A 20,023-nucleotide genomic window follows, 5' to 3' on the forward strand; every position below is an offset into this window, starting at 1 on the left:
GAGTACCTTGAAATAACGAACCCCCCCTCCCCCTCCATGTGCGCTCGACGCACGTGAGTAGCGTAAATGGGGATAGAAATACAACGCGATTGGCGTGTTCCATTATTTGAGTTAAGTGGGGGTTACCTAGTTATAAAGCACAGATCCCTAAATTGTGCTCTATTACGAGGTTTCAGTATAATATCTTAAAATTAAATCTCTAGTAGCAAAATACATTGGCGGTACATTAGCTATTTTTATTAAATATTGGTTATATTGGCAGTGCATTGGCCAATGTTTTCTCAATGTTTCTCAATGTAACGCCAATATTAGTCACAAAATATTGGTTCCAAATTAGAATGCAATTAATGTCCGATATATGAAAAATTGATTGGTTCAACATTGGTCCAATGTTGGACCAATATTGAGCCAGTCTTGCTGTTTATTGTTAGACATATTGGGAGTGCATTGGCCATTGTTTTCCCACTGTTTCCCAATGTAACGCCAATATTAGCCACAAAATATTGGTTCCAAATTAGAATGCAATTAATGTCCGATATATGAAAAATTGATTGGTTCAACATTGGTCCAATGTTGGACCAATATTGAGCCAGTCTTGCTGTTTATTGTTAGACATATTGGGAGTGCATTGGCCATTGTTTTCCCAATGTTTCCCAATGTAACGCCAATATTAGTCACAAAATATTGGTTCCAAATTAGAATGCAATTAATGTTCGATATATGAAAAATTGATTGGTTCAACATTGGTCCAATGTTGGACCAATATTGAGCCAGCCTTCCTGTTTATTGTTAGACATATTGGGAGTGCATTGGCCATTGTTTTCCCACTGTTTCCCAATGTAACGCCAATATTGGCCATAAAATTTTGATTCCAAATTAGAATGCAATCAATGTCCAATATGAAAATTGATTGGTTCAACATTAGCCCAATGTTGAACCAATAGTCCTCCTCAGACAAGTAGGCTAAATAAGATGAAGCGTCCACTTTACAATGTTATACCAATATTGGGGATACTGTCTTTACATTACTTCTCAATATTGCGCTAATGTTTTCTGCTACTAGGAATATTTCTTCTTTGAATGGAATTCACCACTGTTGAAATTATTACTCCAATCCTTTACCGAACCCAGTTAAACGAGATAATTTCCTCGTAACATATTATGACGCGCGTTAAGAGCCATTCAATTTACTGAAGACTGGTTACGTCAAGTTGACAACTCGAACGGATCGTAAAGCTCGTTTGATAAAACGTTCAAGAGCCGTTTGGTAAAACGCGCCAATGAACAAGGAAACGCGTCACGTATGCAGCTCGATGCATTGAACACGCGGAACAACACACAATCTTGGCGATGAGGTCAAAACTGACCTGTCCCAATCTACTCCCCACCAAAAGGGACAATTACGAATGGGCCATTGTCGTCTCCGGCATGCATTCGAAAGTCATCGCGTTCACCACCGATAACGCGCGCGCGCGCGCACTTATTTCGACCCACTTGATTATCAGTTTGCGCGCTCACGCACATTTACACGCCGTAATCCGTTTGACTCAACTCGATCTTCCCTTGTTCTGTTACAGAGAACGCCAATGCGCCCGATGATAGCGGAATACGAGCCGAAGAAGCAGGGTGTGAAAACAGAACTCTCAGACGTGGTGCTTGTCAAGTAAGTCGCAAAATTCCGCCTAGAAAAAATCAACGCGAACGAACGGCTCGACCGATCGTTGAGCGTGTTCACTACTCTGCTACCACGACCAATCATCACCATTGCTTTCTTGCCAAATCCAAATGCTCAAGCAAACGTGAGTGAGAAAACAAAACTCGAGGATCATATATTGTGCATTTACGTTTCTTTCCGTTAATCTATGTACTTTACCCAGTTTCTCTTGTGCTATACTTAATATATTACTGTCGTTATATATTTTAATTGACCCACTCTCACTCCTCCCCCCCTGTTCTGTTTTGTTTTTTTTTTCTAGCTCCGTTGTTTTTATTCGTTAAACTATTCTAATTGTTAGTACTACACTAATCGTGCATACCGCCTGATCGCTGACGTAGAATTCGTAGCGTAGCTGGCACCAGAGATGCTTGACGGCCGCCTGCTGAACCTTGGACGACTGCGAAGTTGCTCGTTTGTGTTGCGTACGGATATGTACCTGCTTACTGTGTCATGTTCTTTCATATTTCGTGTGCAAGCAAGAAAATAATTTCAAATGAGAACGTACGGGGCTTGTTAATCCTCAGGACATAATATCGGTCGGCGGAACCAAAAATGTCCTTTTCTTCTTCGATATAAAACAGTTTTTGCTCTTCTATTTACATTATTATTGTCGGCGTTGAATATTTATTTTAAATTTAGCCTTATTTTTTCAGTCTTCTATAAAATTGAGGATGTATTACACATTTTACAAACGTATTAATGTAGATTAATTCGACGAAAAGTTTATATCATACTTGGAATAAATTATGTGTGAAGTTGTGTTTTTAATATGCCATTTTTATTAAATAATATATTTGTAATAATATATTTTTACAGTTTAGTTGTTTGTTATTACTATAATACTCTAAAATTTATCTATAAAATAATGACAAAAATCTTAACATTTTAATATAAATACCTCCAAATATTCACGATGACTTAAGAAAAATTTTGTTGCGATTCTAAGCTTAATTGTTTCGTAAATAAATAGATAAATTTTTATTTATATACAACTGATTTTTGCATTACAATAAAATTGACATAAATCATCTTGAATACTTAAAGTAATACTTACCCAATCCTTAGTCCAAGATACAGATTTTTCGCAGTCTGTTATAAATTTCTGATACCAGACAGCAGATTCCATACAGAATCTGTAATATCTGCGTAATATCAGCAAACTGCTGCTATAAATCTAACAAAACTTGACATGTCAGTAGATGTCGGCAGAAATCAAACAGATATTGTTTACAGAACCTCATGGTAGATCGGTGTCAGAAACCGAGCAAGATCTGCACAACGCGATCTGACAGCAGATTTTTGTTGGAGACTATGAGCAGAGTATGTGCTCTCACGGAACACAATAATTTCAGGACTCTCGCATGTAAAATTCGACCAATTATCTATACAATTAAAGTTTATACAATCAAAATGAGTTTGAGCACATCATAATTATTTTATGTTTTATGAGTTTTATTTATTTAAGCTTTAATATAAGATTTTTGTATTATTAAAACAGAAATTTAACTTTAAATTTCCTTAAAATAAAAATAAAGACAACTAAGCTTAGAAACGCAATGTGTGTGTGAAAAAAATTATTTTTTTTAATTTAAAAAATAGCAGTAACATGAAAATTTATCGATAAAATAGCAAAATACTCGATTTCTATTGTCAGTCTGCTGTCTGATTACGTTAGCAGATGCTATTGAGGGAACGTAACTAGAATTCGACCTCAGATGAGGTGAATCTGTTAGAATTTTCCAGTAAAATTCGTTTGCTAGTCTGTCGATATTCTGCTAACATTTTGTTGACTGGATATATAAACAAAATTAAAATTTTTGTCACAATTTTTAATTAACTTTTGATCCAGGTAAAAAATTTCACCAATTTTTTTGTACTATTTTTAAATGCAACACAGAATCATCTGTAAGTTTTTTCAGAATTTTTTTATTATTTTGAAAATAGATGTAATACATCTTTAATTAATATACAAATTATAATTTATCACAGTCCTTTTAAAGCAATACTTAGACTAATTATTTCGATGGTCCGCTAGATCGATGTTATTCGAGGAAAAGCCGATGCTTTGAAAGTCAAAACTAACGCCGAATCTGGAATCGTTCCATCACCGTCATCTTACTGATAATATAAAAAAAAGTTCCTCTCTCATCATATATAAACAAGTGAGGACGAACATTAGTAATATGTCTATAATTAGATCTTATCTCGACTTGGCAGATAAGCAACAAATAGTCAAAAGGTTTCCCTCTCGACGTTTACGCACAAGGTCTTAATATGCAAATAAAGATCGTGATTATGATATAAATAATTCACCTAAGCATTGCCTATTTCATCATACATCAATACATCAGATTATCACAATATAATTAAATTAATTTGATATTTATTTAGAATTTGAATATAGAAATTTAAAGAAAGATCTGTTCTGTGAACATTTTTGTTTTTACGCGCAGTAAAGTTCTCAAAATATCCCAAAGCATCCCAAAGTATGGGACGATAGCTTGACAGCCAAAGAGATCTATCTTTTGCTTTTCCGCGTAAAGTGTGGTACTCGATAAAATGAGAGGAGCAGCGATAAAATCGCGGATGTTGATGCAAACGATTCGACTTCCTTCGTCGAGCGATTTAACAGCGCGGCCATTACGAAATCTTTGGATCCTTTGCACTCGAGACGAGATTTCTCTCTGCTGCCGTTTTACCCGTCGCTCGTCATCCTTATCCGTCGTTTACGCAATAATCTTTTCGCACGTGCGAAATTCTCGTGACCCTGAAGCAGTTTTACATGAATTGCGCGGTCGGTTGATCTTTGACACCTTCGCGGTCTCATGCATTTATGTATTATCGCGCGGATTTCCCGACATTATTCTCGGTAGCTCGCGATTTGCACTGTTTTAATTTTTACCGAACGTCACATCCGTATCAGTGAATTGCTCCCCGAGGCCGACTGATTTCTAATTCCATTTAATTCCCGTACTCTGCTCAGACATTTACGACTTTCAAGCGCACGCTTATAACACGTGCGACAAAATGTAACGCAGGATGATAAAATTGCATCTCTTTCGAGATGTCTGGAATAAAAAGGGTCGAGCAGTGATTAGCAGCTAAAAAGTTAAAAGTCAAATAATAATAAATTAATTTTTAATTACTTATTTTTAAAATATAACGAAATCTCATGTTTTATCATTTACAATAATCACTTTTTTTTTAAATCATGCCATTCTAACTTAATAAAAAAATGATATTTTTCGAAATTAGTTTCTTTAATTTAAGTTAATTGAATCTTTACGCAACTTTTAACGTAACTCAATTTTAGAAGCCATCAACTTTAATTTAATTTAAAAAAAAATTAACTTGCTCAATCCTAGAAAAAAATAATTAAATCGCGGCAAAGATTTTTCTCTGATGTTTTTTTTACAATTTTAACAGTTACAAAAATTACAATGTTTATTAAAATGTTAACCCTCCGTCTGTACACTGACACCAAAAGGGAACAAGCGAAATGTTTCACTTGTGTAACCACAAGACTGGTAATAGACGGAGCTTGGCTCCCCTTTAATAAACGATGAAAACAATTATTAAAATTTAAAATGCAGTCACTCAAGAGTAATTAGGAATTTTTTCAGATATTTTGCGTGTATTTGACATTAAAAAAGGGGGACAGGACAAAAAGGGATCGGTGTTAGTGAAAATAAGTGTACAGGCGGAGGGTTAAATCGCCGTTGCATCTCTATGCGCGGTAGAGCGGAGCGGATATTATCTCAAGTGAGCGGTATATCCGCAAGAAATCGTCCAATAAGAAGAAAACCCATTACGCCGAATTAATCGGGTCAATTTGCATCGCATTATCGCGCGTATTCACATTGTAATTTGTGTCAAGTACCTAACAAGTCGGTCTCGCTCGCGGTGAAAAAAAACGGCAGCAGAAGGAGGATCGTTAACAGTTCTCTTCCGTCGCTGATCGAGAATGCTTCGTGTAGAGGTCATGCGGTATGCCAAGCAAGAATATCTCTATCCAGAGGATAAAGGACTTGTCTTTACTGTATAATATGTGCATTTATATGATTCCAGACTAGCGTATAAACTTCCGGGCACATAGATTCGGGCTCTATGAAAGTGCTCTGCGAATAACGAAAGAGAACGAAAAAAAAAAAGATACGATCGTTGAGGAAAAAAAAAGAAAATGCGACACTGTCGACGCTTTTTTGACACTTTAGCTCGATGAAAAAAAAAAAAAGCTCGCACGAAACGACGACGACGCGACGCGACTTGGACGCGATACGAAAATATCATCGGCCGTTTGCAAAATCCGTGGCCGAGAGCCGAGACGTTATTGGCACATATCAGATTCGGTGATAGATCTATATAGACGTGCGTAAAAAAAACAAAAAACAAAAAACAAAAGCAAAAATAAAAAAAACAAAAAGAAAAAAGTACGAAGTAGAAAAAAAACGCTCGGCCAAGTGCGAAAGGCTCGGCAAGCAAACAGGAGGCTTGTTAGTCGTCGTACTGCGTCGCGGCGCTGGGCGTCGCGGTTGATGCAGTGCGGTGGTTGCGGCTGCCCCTCTGTATGTATTACGCCTGTAAACGCGACGCGTTTGAAAAAAAAAAAAAAAAACACCCCCCCTCCCACGGTCACGTTGTCACGCGTGACGACCGGGAGACACACACAGAACTCTAATCCCGGGGGCTTTCTCGACAGAAAGTTTCGCACGGCTACGGGAGAGAAACTACCGCACCTAAAAGACATGGGTACCTATAATGCCTAGACACCTATACTGTCTTGTTTTTTTTTTTTTAACAAACCTAACATATACATGAACTTGCGTTACCCAACTTTTCTCTCTCTCTCTCTCTCTCTCTCTCTCTCTCTCTCTCTCTCTCTCTCTCTCTCTCTCTCTCTCTATCTCTCTCCCTCTCTTTCTTTGTCTCATGTACACGTGACACAGACACACACGCACACGAAGAGAATTTTCTCTTAAAATTTATCCTTGAAATTACAATAATCATGAGACGTAAAAAAGAATTTTGTTATAATTTTAATAAAATTGTTTTAATGAATTATTTTAGTAGAATTATTAACCCTAGAAGGCAAATGCGGGGTGCTTTATCATCCCAAATAAAATTCAAACTACGCTTATTTTTGCATATTTTTCGTATTTCTTTTGCTTTAAGTGAATTTTTAAATACTTTTTTAACAAAAAAAAAAAAAAAAACATTTATATACATCATTGTTTTTTTTTCCATATAAAAACGAAAAAATGCACTATTTAATTATTGATCCTGCTTTTGCCTTTGAAAGTAGAGAAATTCAGTTTTACCTTTTAGGGTTAAAATTTTAATAAAGGCTTAATAACGATTTTATAAAATCTTACATAATTATTTCTCGCTATTTTTCTTTGATTCCTTCGAGTCATTATGCAGCGTCGTTTTTATTAATAACATTCTATTAGATATCTTCTAATTTTGAATCCAAAATTGATTGGACAATGTTTTGGCAAATAAAAATGTGTATGCATGTTAATTAAGTTTTCAATTTAAAATATTGATTGTTAATAAAGTTATTGTACAAAATAAAAGGGGAGTCATAGCATACCACCTTCTCCTTCAGTAAATTTTACTTGAATTTACAATATTTATAGTAAATTAATTGTTTTTAGCAAAATTTAAGTAAAATAAAATTAAAAAATTACTGCATTCTACTAGAATTATAGTAAAATTCTTCGATGCTGATATTGTTTCACAATTTTAACGGTAGGTTCTAAGAGGGAATTCTTTCCGTGCACATGCATACGTCATACTCACATACACATGCGCTGCATACATGCACCACACTTACAGAGCGAATTACTTGTATATCGTACGAACACACTCGCGTTTTCCAATTGGCCGTAGGTCGGAGAAAGAATTTCCCGCGACTTTTGAGACGCTGTTTATAGGAAAGCGAGGATATGTCTGCATGTCTCGAATGAATTGTTAATTGTTACGTGCGACGATGCGTTATGTTTCCCTCAGAGTCCATTTATCTGTCATTCGACCTTTTTCAGGATGCAATCATACGTTTGCGATAGTGAGCGTGTGAATGTGACGAAAACGCGGGGGAAAACGGAGATAACGCGAACCGTCATTTACACGCGTGGCCACGCGGAATGCACGAATTCAGCGCGTTCGGCGCCGTTATCGCCGTAAAATTTCAATAACAAATCGATATCACCTTGCAGCGCCTTGCTCGAAATTCCGATCGCGATCTGAGTCATTCGTGTCGGGCTCAATGAAATTGCGCGAAGCAAAAAAAAAAAAATAGGGGAAAAAAAGAGTCGCGCGTAACAAATTTCACTTTAGATTACGATCCGACGGTTATAGTCTGGCAATGAGTCAGTGCTATTCGAGTCTCACGCGTCGTTGGCGACAAAACGGCGGTTTGCGCTACGCCTCGTTTTCCACGGATTATTTCAGAAAGGGCTGGTGAACGAGTAGACGCGCCGAGAGAATAGATATGGTAATGTTGACCGACGCGGGGATAATGAAAAGACAATAAAATATAATTATGAATGAAGCATACCACGTGCCGGTTTATGACGCGTTTTCTTGAAGTATTCATATTTTCGGTAACTCTAAATATAGTAACGAAGTAATTCCTCGAATACAAACTTGACTCATAAAAACAGATAAAATGTACAGAAAAAAAAAAACAGATTTCAATGGATTCTCCGAGTAACCAATTTGCAAGGTCTTAACGCGTATTTGATAAACGTGTAAGAACGTTGAGACTTACACATGCACGGTGACAAATTTACGATTATCGTTCCGTCCACGATCTTCTCTCGGCGCGAACGGACGGAGAGTCAGACGCAGAAGGAGAAACGGTTGCCAGGAGTAAAAAATTCAACGAACAGATTAAGTATTCGCAGAACATTTGTATCATTCGGACGTATAGATGGCGTGAGGTTTGTCCAATTTGAGAGATCAAAATCTGGACAGTTTTTGCCCTGCAATTTTCTCAATTACTTAATAACGCGCTTTTGTTTTTTTTTTCTTCATGCCTGTGGAAACTTGAAAAATACAAAAAAGAAGAACGTCTTTTTTAATCTACAAGACGATCAATTGAAGACGAAAATTCGAAAATTCACTCAGAAAAAAATTAGTATTACATTAAAACTAATATATTTCATTTTACAATCACTGTTTCATGTACATGAAGCAAATTGGACTTCTATCTAATAATCTTAATATCAAAAATACACCATACCATATTCTCAACTTTTGTCGATAAAGATAATTTGATTGTTTTTATTTAAACATAAAAATTATTAAATAGCAGAATGTATAATAACTATTTGGATAATAATAAATTAAAAAATTCTTTCTTTTTTAGTTTGAAGACATTGTTATTCTATTGTCCGATACATTTTCTCTCTACTCAAAAATTGTTATTGAATCAGGAGCTCTGTTTAACGCTACATAATCTCATTTTAATATTTAATATTTCAAAAATATTCTCAAAACAAGAATGTCCTTCATAGTGCATGATAAAAAAAAAACTTTTTTAACAAGCGGAGAGAACGTTTTTCCATGCTTACAATCGGACAGAACATTTTCGTGCTTTCAGATTGGACGCGTTCCGCCGTTTCGAGACTTCCTCTAACGCGTCCCTTTTTTTTTTCTTCACGGTTTTGCGCATTAATATCGCATTCTGCGCGCGATATATCGAATGTTGCTCGGCTTGAGGATCGAGAACGCTTTTTTTATCTCGCTTCGGGGCCTCGTAAAAAAAAAAAAAGAAAAGAAAAGGGGAAACGACGACGCAAAACTCTCATCCTCGTCCGGATGAAATCACGGTCGTTAGAGACGCCCGAAAAGATCCTGCCGCGGGGGATGCCCCGAATGCATATGCTTCTCCCGCATGCGTCTCGCGCCCTGTCTGCGCCTGTCCGCTCTCCGTCTTTCCTCGGCATGCGAACGCGCGAGACAGAGAATTCTCTTGCCACGACACACTCTCACTTCCCCGTCGCGTCAAAGTCGTGAATGGAAATCGCGGGCACGAGGAAAACCGTGTAAAAACAGAACCAGATCCCACGTAACACTTATATGTATCCCATGCGCGAGATAAATATATAAATGTACGCGTATGTGTAGAACATCGCGCAGAACTCCCGACCCTCCCCCCGGCATTCTCCTACCGTTCTTTTTTCATCTACGCACTCTTCCCAGCGAGAAACGACAATGAATTGATGATTTCGATGTCGAATCGATGTCGATTCGATGTACTGTTTCTCACTGGGTTTGAGACGATTCGTTGAAACACGGGAACTCAATTAGACGTATCATATTTTTTCCCCCCGACTCTAGAATTGTCACGATTAGATGTCCCGGTCGAGTTTCCGAGACTGAAACCGAGTCAAAACGATTCGTAGATGAAAGAAGCGGCGACGCCCTCGTACGGGAACACCCTGCATACATAATTTACGTTCCCCATTCATGTAAATCGTTCTCGTCAACGATATGCTAACGCTGACGGTTTTGCAGATACAAGTGCGAGAAAAATGACGTGCCCATTACGGTCACGAACGGCTCGACCTTGCCGCTCGTGGAGCGACCGGCCGACGAGGAGGCCGCCCTTTACGATCCGTTCGAACACCGCAAGCTCGCCCATCCCACCTCGGACCTCGACACGCTCATACATCTGCTCAAGGGGAGCCTGGGCACGGGGATACTCGCGATGCCGATGGCCTTCCGCAACGCCGGCCTCACCTTCGGTCTCTTCGCCACCTTCTTCATCGGCGCGGTCTGCACCTACTGCGTTCACATCTTGGTCAAGTCCGCCCATGTCCTCTGCAGGCGGCTGCAGACGCCTAGTCTGGGCTTCGCCGATGTGGCCGAGGCGGCCTTCCTGGTGGGGCCCGAACCCGTTCAGAAATACGCCAGACTCGCCAAGTGAGTTTATTCGTGGGAGACGTTACGTTTATCAGAATCATTTATAAAGGAAATATAAAGCTCAACAGAATCCTTTCTCTTAATTCTTGTTGTGAAAACTCGATATACAGATAGGTGAAGTAATGTAAACACCTGGAAAATATACTATTTACTTTATTAATTAGAAACTTACCTATTGCTTGCCTTTAATAGATTTTATCCTTGTTTGGAAGGTTACGCAATAGGATTAAAACTTACCATTTTCTGGAGATAGTTCCCGGAAAGTGTATCCTCAGATTTTTCTAAATAGTTTTGAGTTTGTATTTCATATTTGTTTAAGTTTTTGTCAATCTTAAATTAATGACACAGGAATGACCGTATACTCTTTTTAAGAATACGATTGTACAAGTGTGTGTCAAAACATTTTTTACCTTTTTTTTACACATCCGAATTTGAGGTAGAGTCAACAAAACTTATTGTTGTAATAAAATTTTTTTGTCACAACTCATAAATTTTTTAACCGTGCATATAAAAAAAAAAATCGTAGCTTCAAACAATCCAAGGACAATACTCATGAGAAAAAAATAATGTAATGGTTTTATGACTTATTTCGAAAAAGCATAATTATTTGCTAATCTGAAGAGTCAATAATTTTATGAAGTAATTAAACGGAAAAAATAAAAATGGAAAAAACAATTTTGTAAAAATTAGTAGTATTCTATAACGATTTACAGTAATATAATGATGACATATAACACAATTATATCATTTTAATATTTATATAATATTGTGAAGTTTAATCATTATATTATAGTACACAGTTAGAATTAGATATATTAGATTAGGATAGAAGATATTATGGTACATTATGTAACAAAAGGGCGTAGGTGATCATACAAGCATTGTATGATTTTATTTCAATAAAGGTAGAAATAAAGATAACAAATTAATTTTTTATTAATGAGAAATTGTGTATTTTCAAGGTTTAATTCTAGTTACAATATTTTGTTGCTCTTTTATATATGTATAGCTCTTTTTATTTTCCGCTATTATCTTATGCTATATTCAATACCACTCATTTCAGGGCGACAATTAATTCGTTCTTGGTGATCGATTTGGTTGGTTGCTGCTGCGTGTACATCGTCTTCATCTCGACGAATCTCAAGGAGGTCGTGGATTATTACACGGAAACGGACAAAAGTCTACGATTGTACATGGCCATGTTGTTGCCGGCACTTATCCTCCTCTCCCTCGTGAGGAATCTCAAATACCTCGCACCGTTCTCGATGGTAGCGAACGTGTTGATCGCCACTGGGATGGCTATTACCTTCTATTATATTTTCCACGACCTGCCCACCATCAGCGACGTACCGAATTTCTCCAGCTGGTCTCAGCTGCCCCTGTTCTTCGGTACCGCCATCTTTGCCCTCGAGGGCATCGGTGTTGTAAGTATGCACATTCTTCGTATCGTCATACCACGATAAATTTTAAGTAATATTATCGGACACAAATAAAATATTAAAAATTTATACTTTGCAATTTGTAGCGAAACTTTTTTGTTTCTCCAACCAATATGTCGATCGGAATTGAATATTATAATATTTTCAATTATTGAAAAATTTAAAATGGAAGCTAAGATTTCTAATCCTGATTCTAATCTTGATTATAATGCGATTGCTCGCAGTGCAATCACCGAAGATAGATGTTACGACACTGCGCACCAGAAATAGCTTTGCATTCAGTTGCTAGACACGTCCGGACACTTAACGGTCATGTTCGATTGTTCCAAGTATCGACACGCATAAATCAAATGACACGCCTCGGCCGAACGTCATGGAATGTTTCGAACATTCGTGACGCGTATATCAAGCTGATAACACAAAATCACGTTAACATTCCATAACTCTTGCACGCAGCTGATATCTGTAAGAAACTTTTCGCACGGGATAAAATGATTATGATTTTTCAAACGCATCAGGAAATTATTTAATTAAATGCTCATTACTTCGAAATAAGGAATTATTTTATTTTTATTAAAATTTAGAGTATAAAATTAAAAATATTTAAATTACATTTTATACATTTTTTTATCTAAATTTAAACATTTAAAGGAATGCTAAACTGCTCGTCAAACTTGATCGAGATCGATAATGTAGAGTCATTCGTGCACATCTTTAACAAAATTTTGTATGTAGTTTTTTTATAGATTTAGAAATCCTTTTCCAGAATTAAAGTTTATGTATTTCGCACACTATTATCGTCTATACTTTAATTGTGGAGAAGGATTTTGGAACAAATTGTACAATTCTGTCGATAAAACAGATAGGATTCCCTTAAACACGGAGAACTTTTTTTCTAAAGTTCTTAGGCTCCTTCTAAAAACACAATATTGTTCTTTGCTGAAATACCAAGTGCGCCTCATGCTTATTTTATACGTACAAAGTCTAAAACTTTTATACGCAGCAAATGTTTTTACGAGTCGACTACAGAAGTCGATAACAAAGCTATAATTTTTGAACTTTTTTTCGTTTTTCGTATGAAATTGATCGCAGCGCACCGCGTTACTATCTGTACTTTAACTTTGAAGAAGGATTTTTAATTCCATGCAATCAATAAAAAGATTTTGGTGTCCGAAAAATTAGTGATAAAACAGAGCAATTTAGTATCCCCTTACGTGATTATCTTAACAAAATCTTACGTCATTGTTTAGCTTTGTATAACTAGAAATGTATACAGTCGAATAAAAGTTAAATAACAAAAAAAATACTCAAGTGTAAATACATTTGGGTGATAATGCGCTTAAGTTTAAAAAGAATGAGGAAGTATGCGCAATTAAATGTTAAAATGTACCTTAAAAAAAGTTTTGAAACTCTCAAAAGTAAAAATATCTTATAATAAACATTGGCTATTGTCATATTAACGCCATTTCATAACAGCGGGCTACTAAACAAATGATTCGATGAGTAATTTAACTAGAATTCATCAACTAATAACGGAGATAATACGAGTGGCTATATTGTTTACAGTGGCCATAATACCACCTTTTCCTCTATATGTCTATTTTGCGTGCTCAATATTAAATCCTTTAATCACTCATTAGTCTTACATCTTTTTAATGAAATATTCTAAATAGATATTTAATTACTAGCTTTACGAAATAATGCCTTTTCCCGTTCGCGCAGGAGTCAATCATCAAAATCTGCAATCTTGCTTGTAGGTAATGCCGTTGGAGAACAACATGAAGACGCCATCGCACTTCATTGGCTGCCCGGGTGTCCTCAACACCGGCATGTTCCTCGTCGTGTTGCTGTACAGCACCGTCGGTTTCTTCGGCTACTGGAAGTACGGCGAGACCACGAAGGCCTCCATCACGCTCAATCCCCCGCAGGACGAGGTGCTCGCGCAATCCGCCAAGGTAATGATCGCCATCGCGATCTTCCTCACGTACGGGCTTCAGTTCTACGTGCCAATGGAGATCATCTGGAAGAATGCCAAGCAGTACTTCAGCTCCCGCCGAATGCTCGGCGAGTACATCATCCGTATCGCATTGGTGGTCTTCACCGTCTGCGTGGCGATCGCGATCCCGAATTTGGGCCCGTTCATCTCCCTCGTCGGGGCCGTGTGCCTGTCCACGCTGGGCCTCATGTTCCCCTCGGTGATCGAGCTGGTGACCGTCTGGGAGCAGGAGAACGGCCTCGGCAAGTGGAACTGGCGGCTCTGGAAGAACATCGCCATCATATCCTTCGGCGTGTTGGGCTTCCTCACCGGCACGTACGTCAGCATCCAAGAGATCCTGGAGGCGAAATGAGACACCCCGGGTACGGCGCGAGGAGCGGTCGGCGAAGCGGCCGCTCGCGAATACCGCTCGCCGTCGTCGGGCGGCGAGTATCGTGTATGACAGCGCGTGCTGGACGTCTCTCGCGCGGATGACGCGATGGCGCTGTCAGCAGCAGCAGCAGGTAGACAGGGGCTACCGGGTCCGGGTACGGGTAGCGCGACAGCTGTGACAATAATGACAACGACGGCAACGACGACGACGACGACGACGACGACGACGACGACGACGAGTGACGGTAATGACGAAGACACACGCAAGGTGCCTTCGGAAACGTGATCAAACTTTTCATTTATCATTTTCTCCTTAACGGTAGTGAAATTAGTATTACGCGCGTCGTGCACGGGATGCGTCGACGGGATGCGCGAGGTGTACGGTCGAATTCGGGGAATTCGAGAAATCGCTCGATATCGCGCGCCCTCCGATAACTTATCGTTATTCTCGCGCAGAAATCACGCAGGATTTATCTCTTCATCGGCATTACATACCTGGCGAAGATTGGATCGTTGAATTAGGCTGGCCCGAAGCGTTACTACACGAGTCTCCCCGCGAGTGGGGAACGGAAACAAAATTACGTGCATTACATGTAGTATCAGGATAGAAGTGATTTTGCCGATTAAAATAATGATATACTTGCTACATATAATATACTTTTCTAATTTAGTAATACATTTTGCGAAGACTTTGTCCGAAGAAAATTGTAGAATTATAATTTTATTTAAAGCAGAATTTACGGAGGATTATGACAAGTCTTTAGCGCTAATTTAATGTTTCTATGACTCTTTAGGAGCAGGATCTTTGCGATTTTCGATATATATATATATTTTTTTTTTAGATTTTATCTTATATCTCGTACAGCAGATTTAAGTCGGAATATCTATCGCGATATTGGCCTCTAGGAATTCCAGTCGGAGCATTAACGATGAGCGGATGGTGTTTACATTGTTTTTTTTTTTCGCACTCTTTTTTCCTGGTCACCTATTTTTCTTAATTATTTAATCGCGCCGCATTGGCCGTACGCGCGTAGAGCTTTTTTGCGGACTTTACAACTGCGGGACGGTTTTCTAGAATAGCGTACGCGATTTTCTGTGATCGTACGCGCATACCTTGCATATGTATATTGTGTATATAAAATACACAAACCATCGTGTTTTGTGAATGACAAATGGGAACCGTATGCCTCAGTTATTACGTGCTTATTCGCGCGATCGGATTATCGCTGTGAGTCGGTGGTCTCAATATGGTCAGGCGGGCCGCATAGCAGACATGAGTTTCCGTCACCTGATCACGAATGAAAAATTTCCAGATGGGATAACATTTATTGTATTACACGACGAAATCTTGTATAAGAATTTTCACCGGCAATTACGCACGGATAATATTCTATTTGCAAAAATAGAACTATTAATCTGTAATAAAATATTGATAATTGTGTTGCGCAATCAATTACGAAGTAGTACTTCAGTAAAATTATAATGATATGATACATTATGTTAAATGGTAATTTGCAAAATCAAATTGGGAAAGAAATCGTTTGATAATAATTGTTTGATAATTGAGAAAAATATTTCAGCTGTATTGAACATTTAAAGACATTATTTAGTTTATTATTATGAAAATACGCAATTGTTCTTAAATTATAATGTAGAAATATTGCAACGTAAAATGTTACACATTAAGCACAGCGAAATTTTAAATAAAAAGAATAGGCTTGAAATAATTGTAAAATGTAAACCTCAAATTTGAATTTGGTAATGATTAACTTTTGGCAAATATTATTTAGAAATTGTATTCCGATAAACTACTACGTTATGGCGTATCATTTATCAATTATTGTAAAATTTTCATCAATTTGTACCGTCATTGTGTAATATTTGTACAATTGTGTGCCTATCGGAAAAGTTGCATTCGTGTTACAAGGATTTCTATTTGATTAATATGTACATGTGTGTATATGTGTATGTGTGTGGTTACGTGCTTCCCGCATTATAACCAATGCGCTGAATCAGCGCAGAGTCGTCTCCCTGTTCTTTGGAATTTTACAAAGCCGATCGTACATCTCGATCCGTCATACGAGTCCACATGCGGCCCGCAAAAACGTGTGTCTGAGACCTCTGTTGTAAGAAAACGATCTGTAAGATACTATGTTTCGCGGGAGAACGCTGATTGAGAGTCTCGTCAGGTTTTTTTTTTTCAAATATCGGTAATGTTTTTAATATTGGAATTGATTAGATGCAAAAATATTATTTGTAAAACATCAGAAATCATTTACATTGTTTTAAATCGAATGTTCAATTTCTTACATTTAAATAGTCACCGTTGAATTTATCGCCCATTAGATAAGAACAGATAAAGAGAAAAACATTAGTTTTAAAAAATTTATACTAATTATATTTATTTTAAAATTTTCTTCCCAACAAAATTTACATGTCTGATTTACTTCCGTGTGGAATTATTATTCATACATGTACACTAACATTTAAAACGATCGATTCACTCTGCGGTATTTGTTATTGACTAACTTAGAAAATTACAGAAGGACAGATTTCCTCAGGCGTGATGATCAATCAGCGTGATAACGTCGCAAATCGTCGGTCTGTTCCTAGTGCATGATGCACGATGATGTACAAAGAGGATTAATCCATTAAAAGTAGTAGGCAGAAAAGTGCGTAGGTGTAATAATGTCGTGATGCACGCTTGCTAGTCTGTAAGTAAGATTGCGAGGCGCGCGCTATTTTGTCAGCATGCGCGATAACGATGCCCGAATTGGTTCTAGTGTTGAAAATGTCCGGGGAGTGACCCGGCATGATTAATCGTTAGCTGCGGGGGAGGTAGGGAGTAGGCGGAAGCGGAAGATAAATATTCAGATTTCATCTCAAGCGGGAAATCAGCAAGAAATGGGAAAACAAAGTTTGCCAAAATCTTTTGAAAAGTCATAAACGAAGGATGTTGAAAAAACCAAATTTTTATCGGCGGAAGCGAAGCTGGAAGATACGGCGTAACAACGTATTTTGATAATTAACTTGCGTCTTAAACATTTAATAATTAGCAATAATCTCGACGTATCTTTAGAGAAATACATTTTTTTAAGAAGCGCAAGCGATAAGAGAAAGAGACTGCAAATAACTTTCCTATTTTTAGAAAACAATTTATCATGTCACTTTTCGCATTGGCTTACTTCGAAAGATCATTTTTTAAAAATGCAGTATTAAAGTTAGATTAAAACTGTTTATATTTAGATCTGAGCGGTATTGTTTACCATCTTCAACTCTTTATAGCGATTCTGACATAGTATGTATAAAAATCTTTTTTATTTTAACGTCCAAAAATATAAATATGCCAAACTGATAATTAAATGAATTTTGTAAATATTTTGTAAAATAATTTAAAAATTTAACGTTTATAATTTTTAAGTGTTTTAAATAAAAATACCATTCATATAAAAGTAAATGAAATTGTTTAATAGTTAAATGAATAAAAATTGCAGCTATAATATAGTTGACATGTACCGAAAAAATGTGAAAAGGTTTTAATTAAATACAAATTTAATATAAAATTGAATTTGGCGTTAATTGGACAACACATTTTAATTAATTGGAATTGTAAATTTATGATTACATGGTCAGTATAGAAGCAATTTTCAAAAAATTATTAATATGTTAGACGATTTGAAATGTTACACGATTGAAACTTCTCCCTTCATTGTAACAATAATAATTAAAAATATTTTTCTCTATAAAGAGTATATGGAGATGGATAAGGATAAGATAATATACAAGACATCTTTTTCGAAACACAATCTACGTTCTCTAATCGAGTTCTATTTTCGAAGAAAAGAGACATGTTTTTGTAACACTATATATACATATAATGACGAATGCTATGAGAAACACGAAATTTGTATTATTTTATTAAATTGCTTTATGGTTTTTCAGAGTAGAAAAAACCGCGAAAGGGGGAAAATTAAGCAAAATAAAATTTTATTAAATTTTAAAGTACATTAGATTCTCTACAGTATGCAATGGATTAATACAAGTCTGAGATAAAATTATAAAGACAATAAAAAGCACTGTTACAAAAAAGTAAAGAGGAATAATATAAGCAATATGCAGAGAGAAAGAGAGGAAGAGTGAAAAAGAAATACCAGCTAATCTAGGCCATGGGTCCTATTTCCGGGTTCCTATCAGTAGAATGGAAATGGGCGCATAATACGTAAGCCGTATCATTTTTGATAGGGCCGTATTATTTTCGTAATAATGCGCTCATTTTGGTATTTTTTAAGATTTTATATGAAAGAACGTAGAAACGGCAAGTAATTTTATTAAGGCAAAAATTACCGCACGGCGATTATTATCAATCTTCTTTTTTTTTTTAGAAGAAAGAAAAAAGTACATTAGAAACAGTATATACGTATATTTGTCATTATAATTATTGTGTATAATATTTACAGATTTTTTCCCAATTAACATTGTAAATTTGTGCTATGTAGAATGGTTTGTTAAATAAATCGACAAAGTAGATTTCTACCGAAAAAATAATTGCGTTTTTTTTTTACTTGCACGAAAAACCTAATATTTTATATTCATATTGCAGATCTGCATGTTTTCGGAGCAATAATCACCGTGCGTTTTTTTGCAAATTGTTAATTTGTCAATCATTGTATTAGATTTTACAGTATTTAATATAAGTGTATAAAACAATGTTTTATACAAATTATCTATGTCTTTTTTTTTATTGTTCAAAAGCTGAATAAAGTAAAATTTATAAAAAAAACTTAATTTGTTTTTTCTAAATTATAGAGCTCCACGTGCATATGCGATAATAAAACAGATATATAATAAGCGCGTCGAATGCAATTATGTAATGTTGCATAATAAGCAAATTCCGGAAAATCTTAGTTGCTTATTTTGCTGTTTAAATTATAAGAGATTCCCAATCTAACTGTCACATAATGATGCAATAATGTAAGATTTATGGATGACGAAAACGTATTTGTGTAATAAAACGACAGACAGGCTTTAAAACCAATTCCGTCATCACGGGAGTCTAGACAAGAGTGTAATTATGTAAAGTACATTCTTCCTTTATAAAAAGAAGTGACTCACAGATATAATGGTAAGATAGAGTTCTCTATATGCAACTTGCAAAGAAACTTCACATAAATAGAATTCTTTTCTTGGACATAAATCCTAAGACCTAAATATTCAGCAAGATAATTAATAGAAGTGTGCGAACAGTTAAAAATTAAACCGTATCAAATTAAATCAAATCTATTGTCAAATTTGATTTAATTTGATTTGTTTTTGAATTTAAAATTGAAGTTGAGTAGAATTTTGAATCATCAGTGATTTGATTTCGAATCGATCACCTATTCTGATTTACATCTTCAACTAATCTTTCATCAGCGTATATTAATGCTCATACTTTATTGTTTGTCAATTTCTAAAATTTTAAAAAACAATATTTTAATAAAATTAATAAAGTTTGTTATATTTAAAAATTGCTTTATATTTTTATGTTTTATATAATAAAAATTATATAATTTTATTTTGATTTTACAA

General features: G+C 36.2%; 1 protein-coding gene across 3 annotated transcripts in view; it reads left to right on the top strand.

Moving 5' to 3' along the window:
* Positions 1–19,217, top strand: part of LOC105830156 (proton-coupled amino acid transporter-like protein pathetic) — a 34,936-nt gene extending 15,719 nt beyond the window's left edge. For all 3 annotated transcript variants that reach the window (XM_036290483.1, XM_036290482.1, XM_036290484.1), the window contains exons 2-5: positions 1,578–1,663; positions 10,241–10,648; positions 11,712–12,072; positions 13,845–19,217. In XM_036290483.1, coding sequence (XP_036146376.1) covers positions 1,578–1,663; positions 10,241–10,648; positions 11,712–12,072; positions 13,845–14,435 — 1,446 coding nt within the window. In that variant the 3' untranslated portion in view covers positions 14,436–19,217. The remainder of the gene's footprint in view (positions 1–1,577; positions 1,664–10,240; positions 10,649–11,711; positions 12,073–13,844) is intronic.
* Positions 19,218–20,023: the final 806 nt, after the last annotated feature.

This window comes from Monomorium pharaonis, chromosome 8 (assembly GCF_013373865.1).
Source record: "Monomorium pharaonis isolate MP-MQ-018 chromosome 8, ASM1337386v2, whole genome shotgun sequence".
Classification (NCBI taxonomy): domain Eukaryota; kingdom Metazoa; phylum Arthropoda; class Insecta; order Hymenoptera; family Formicidae; genus Monomorium; species Monomorium pharaonis.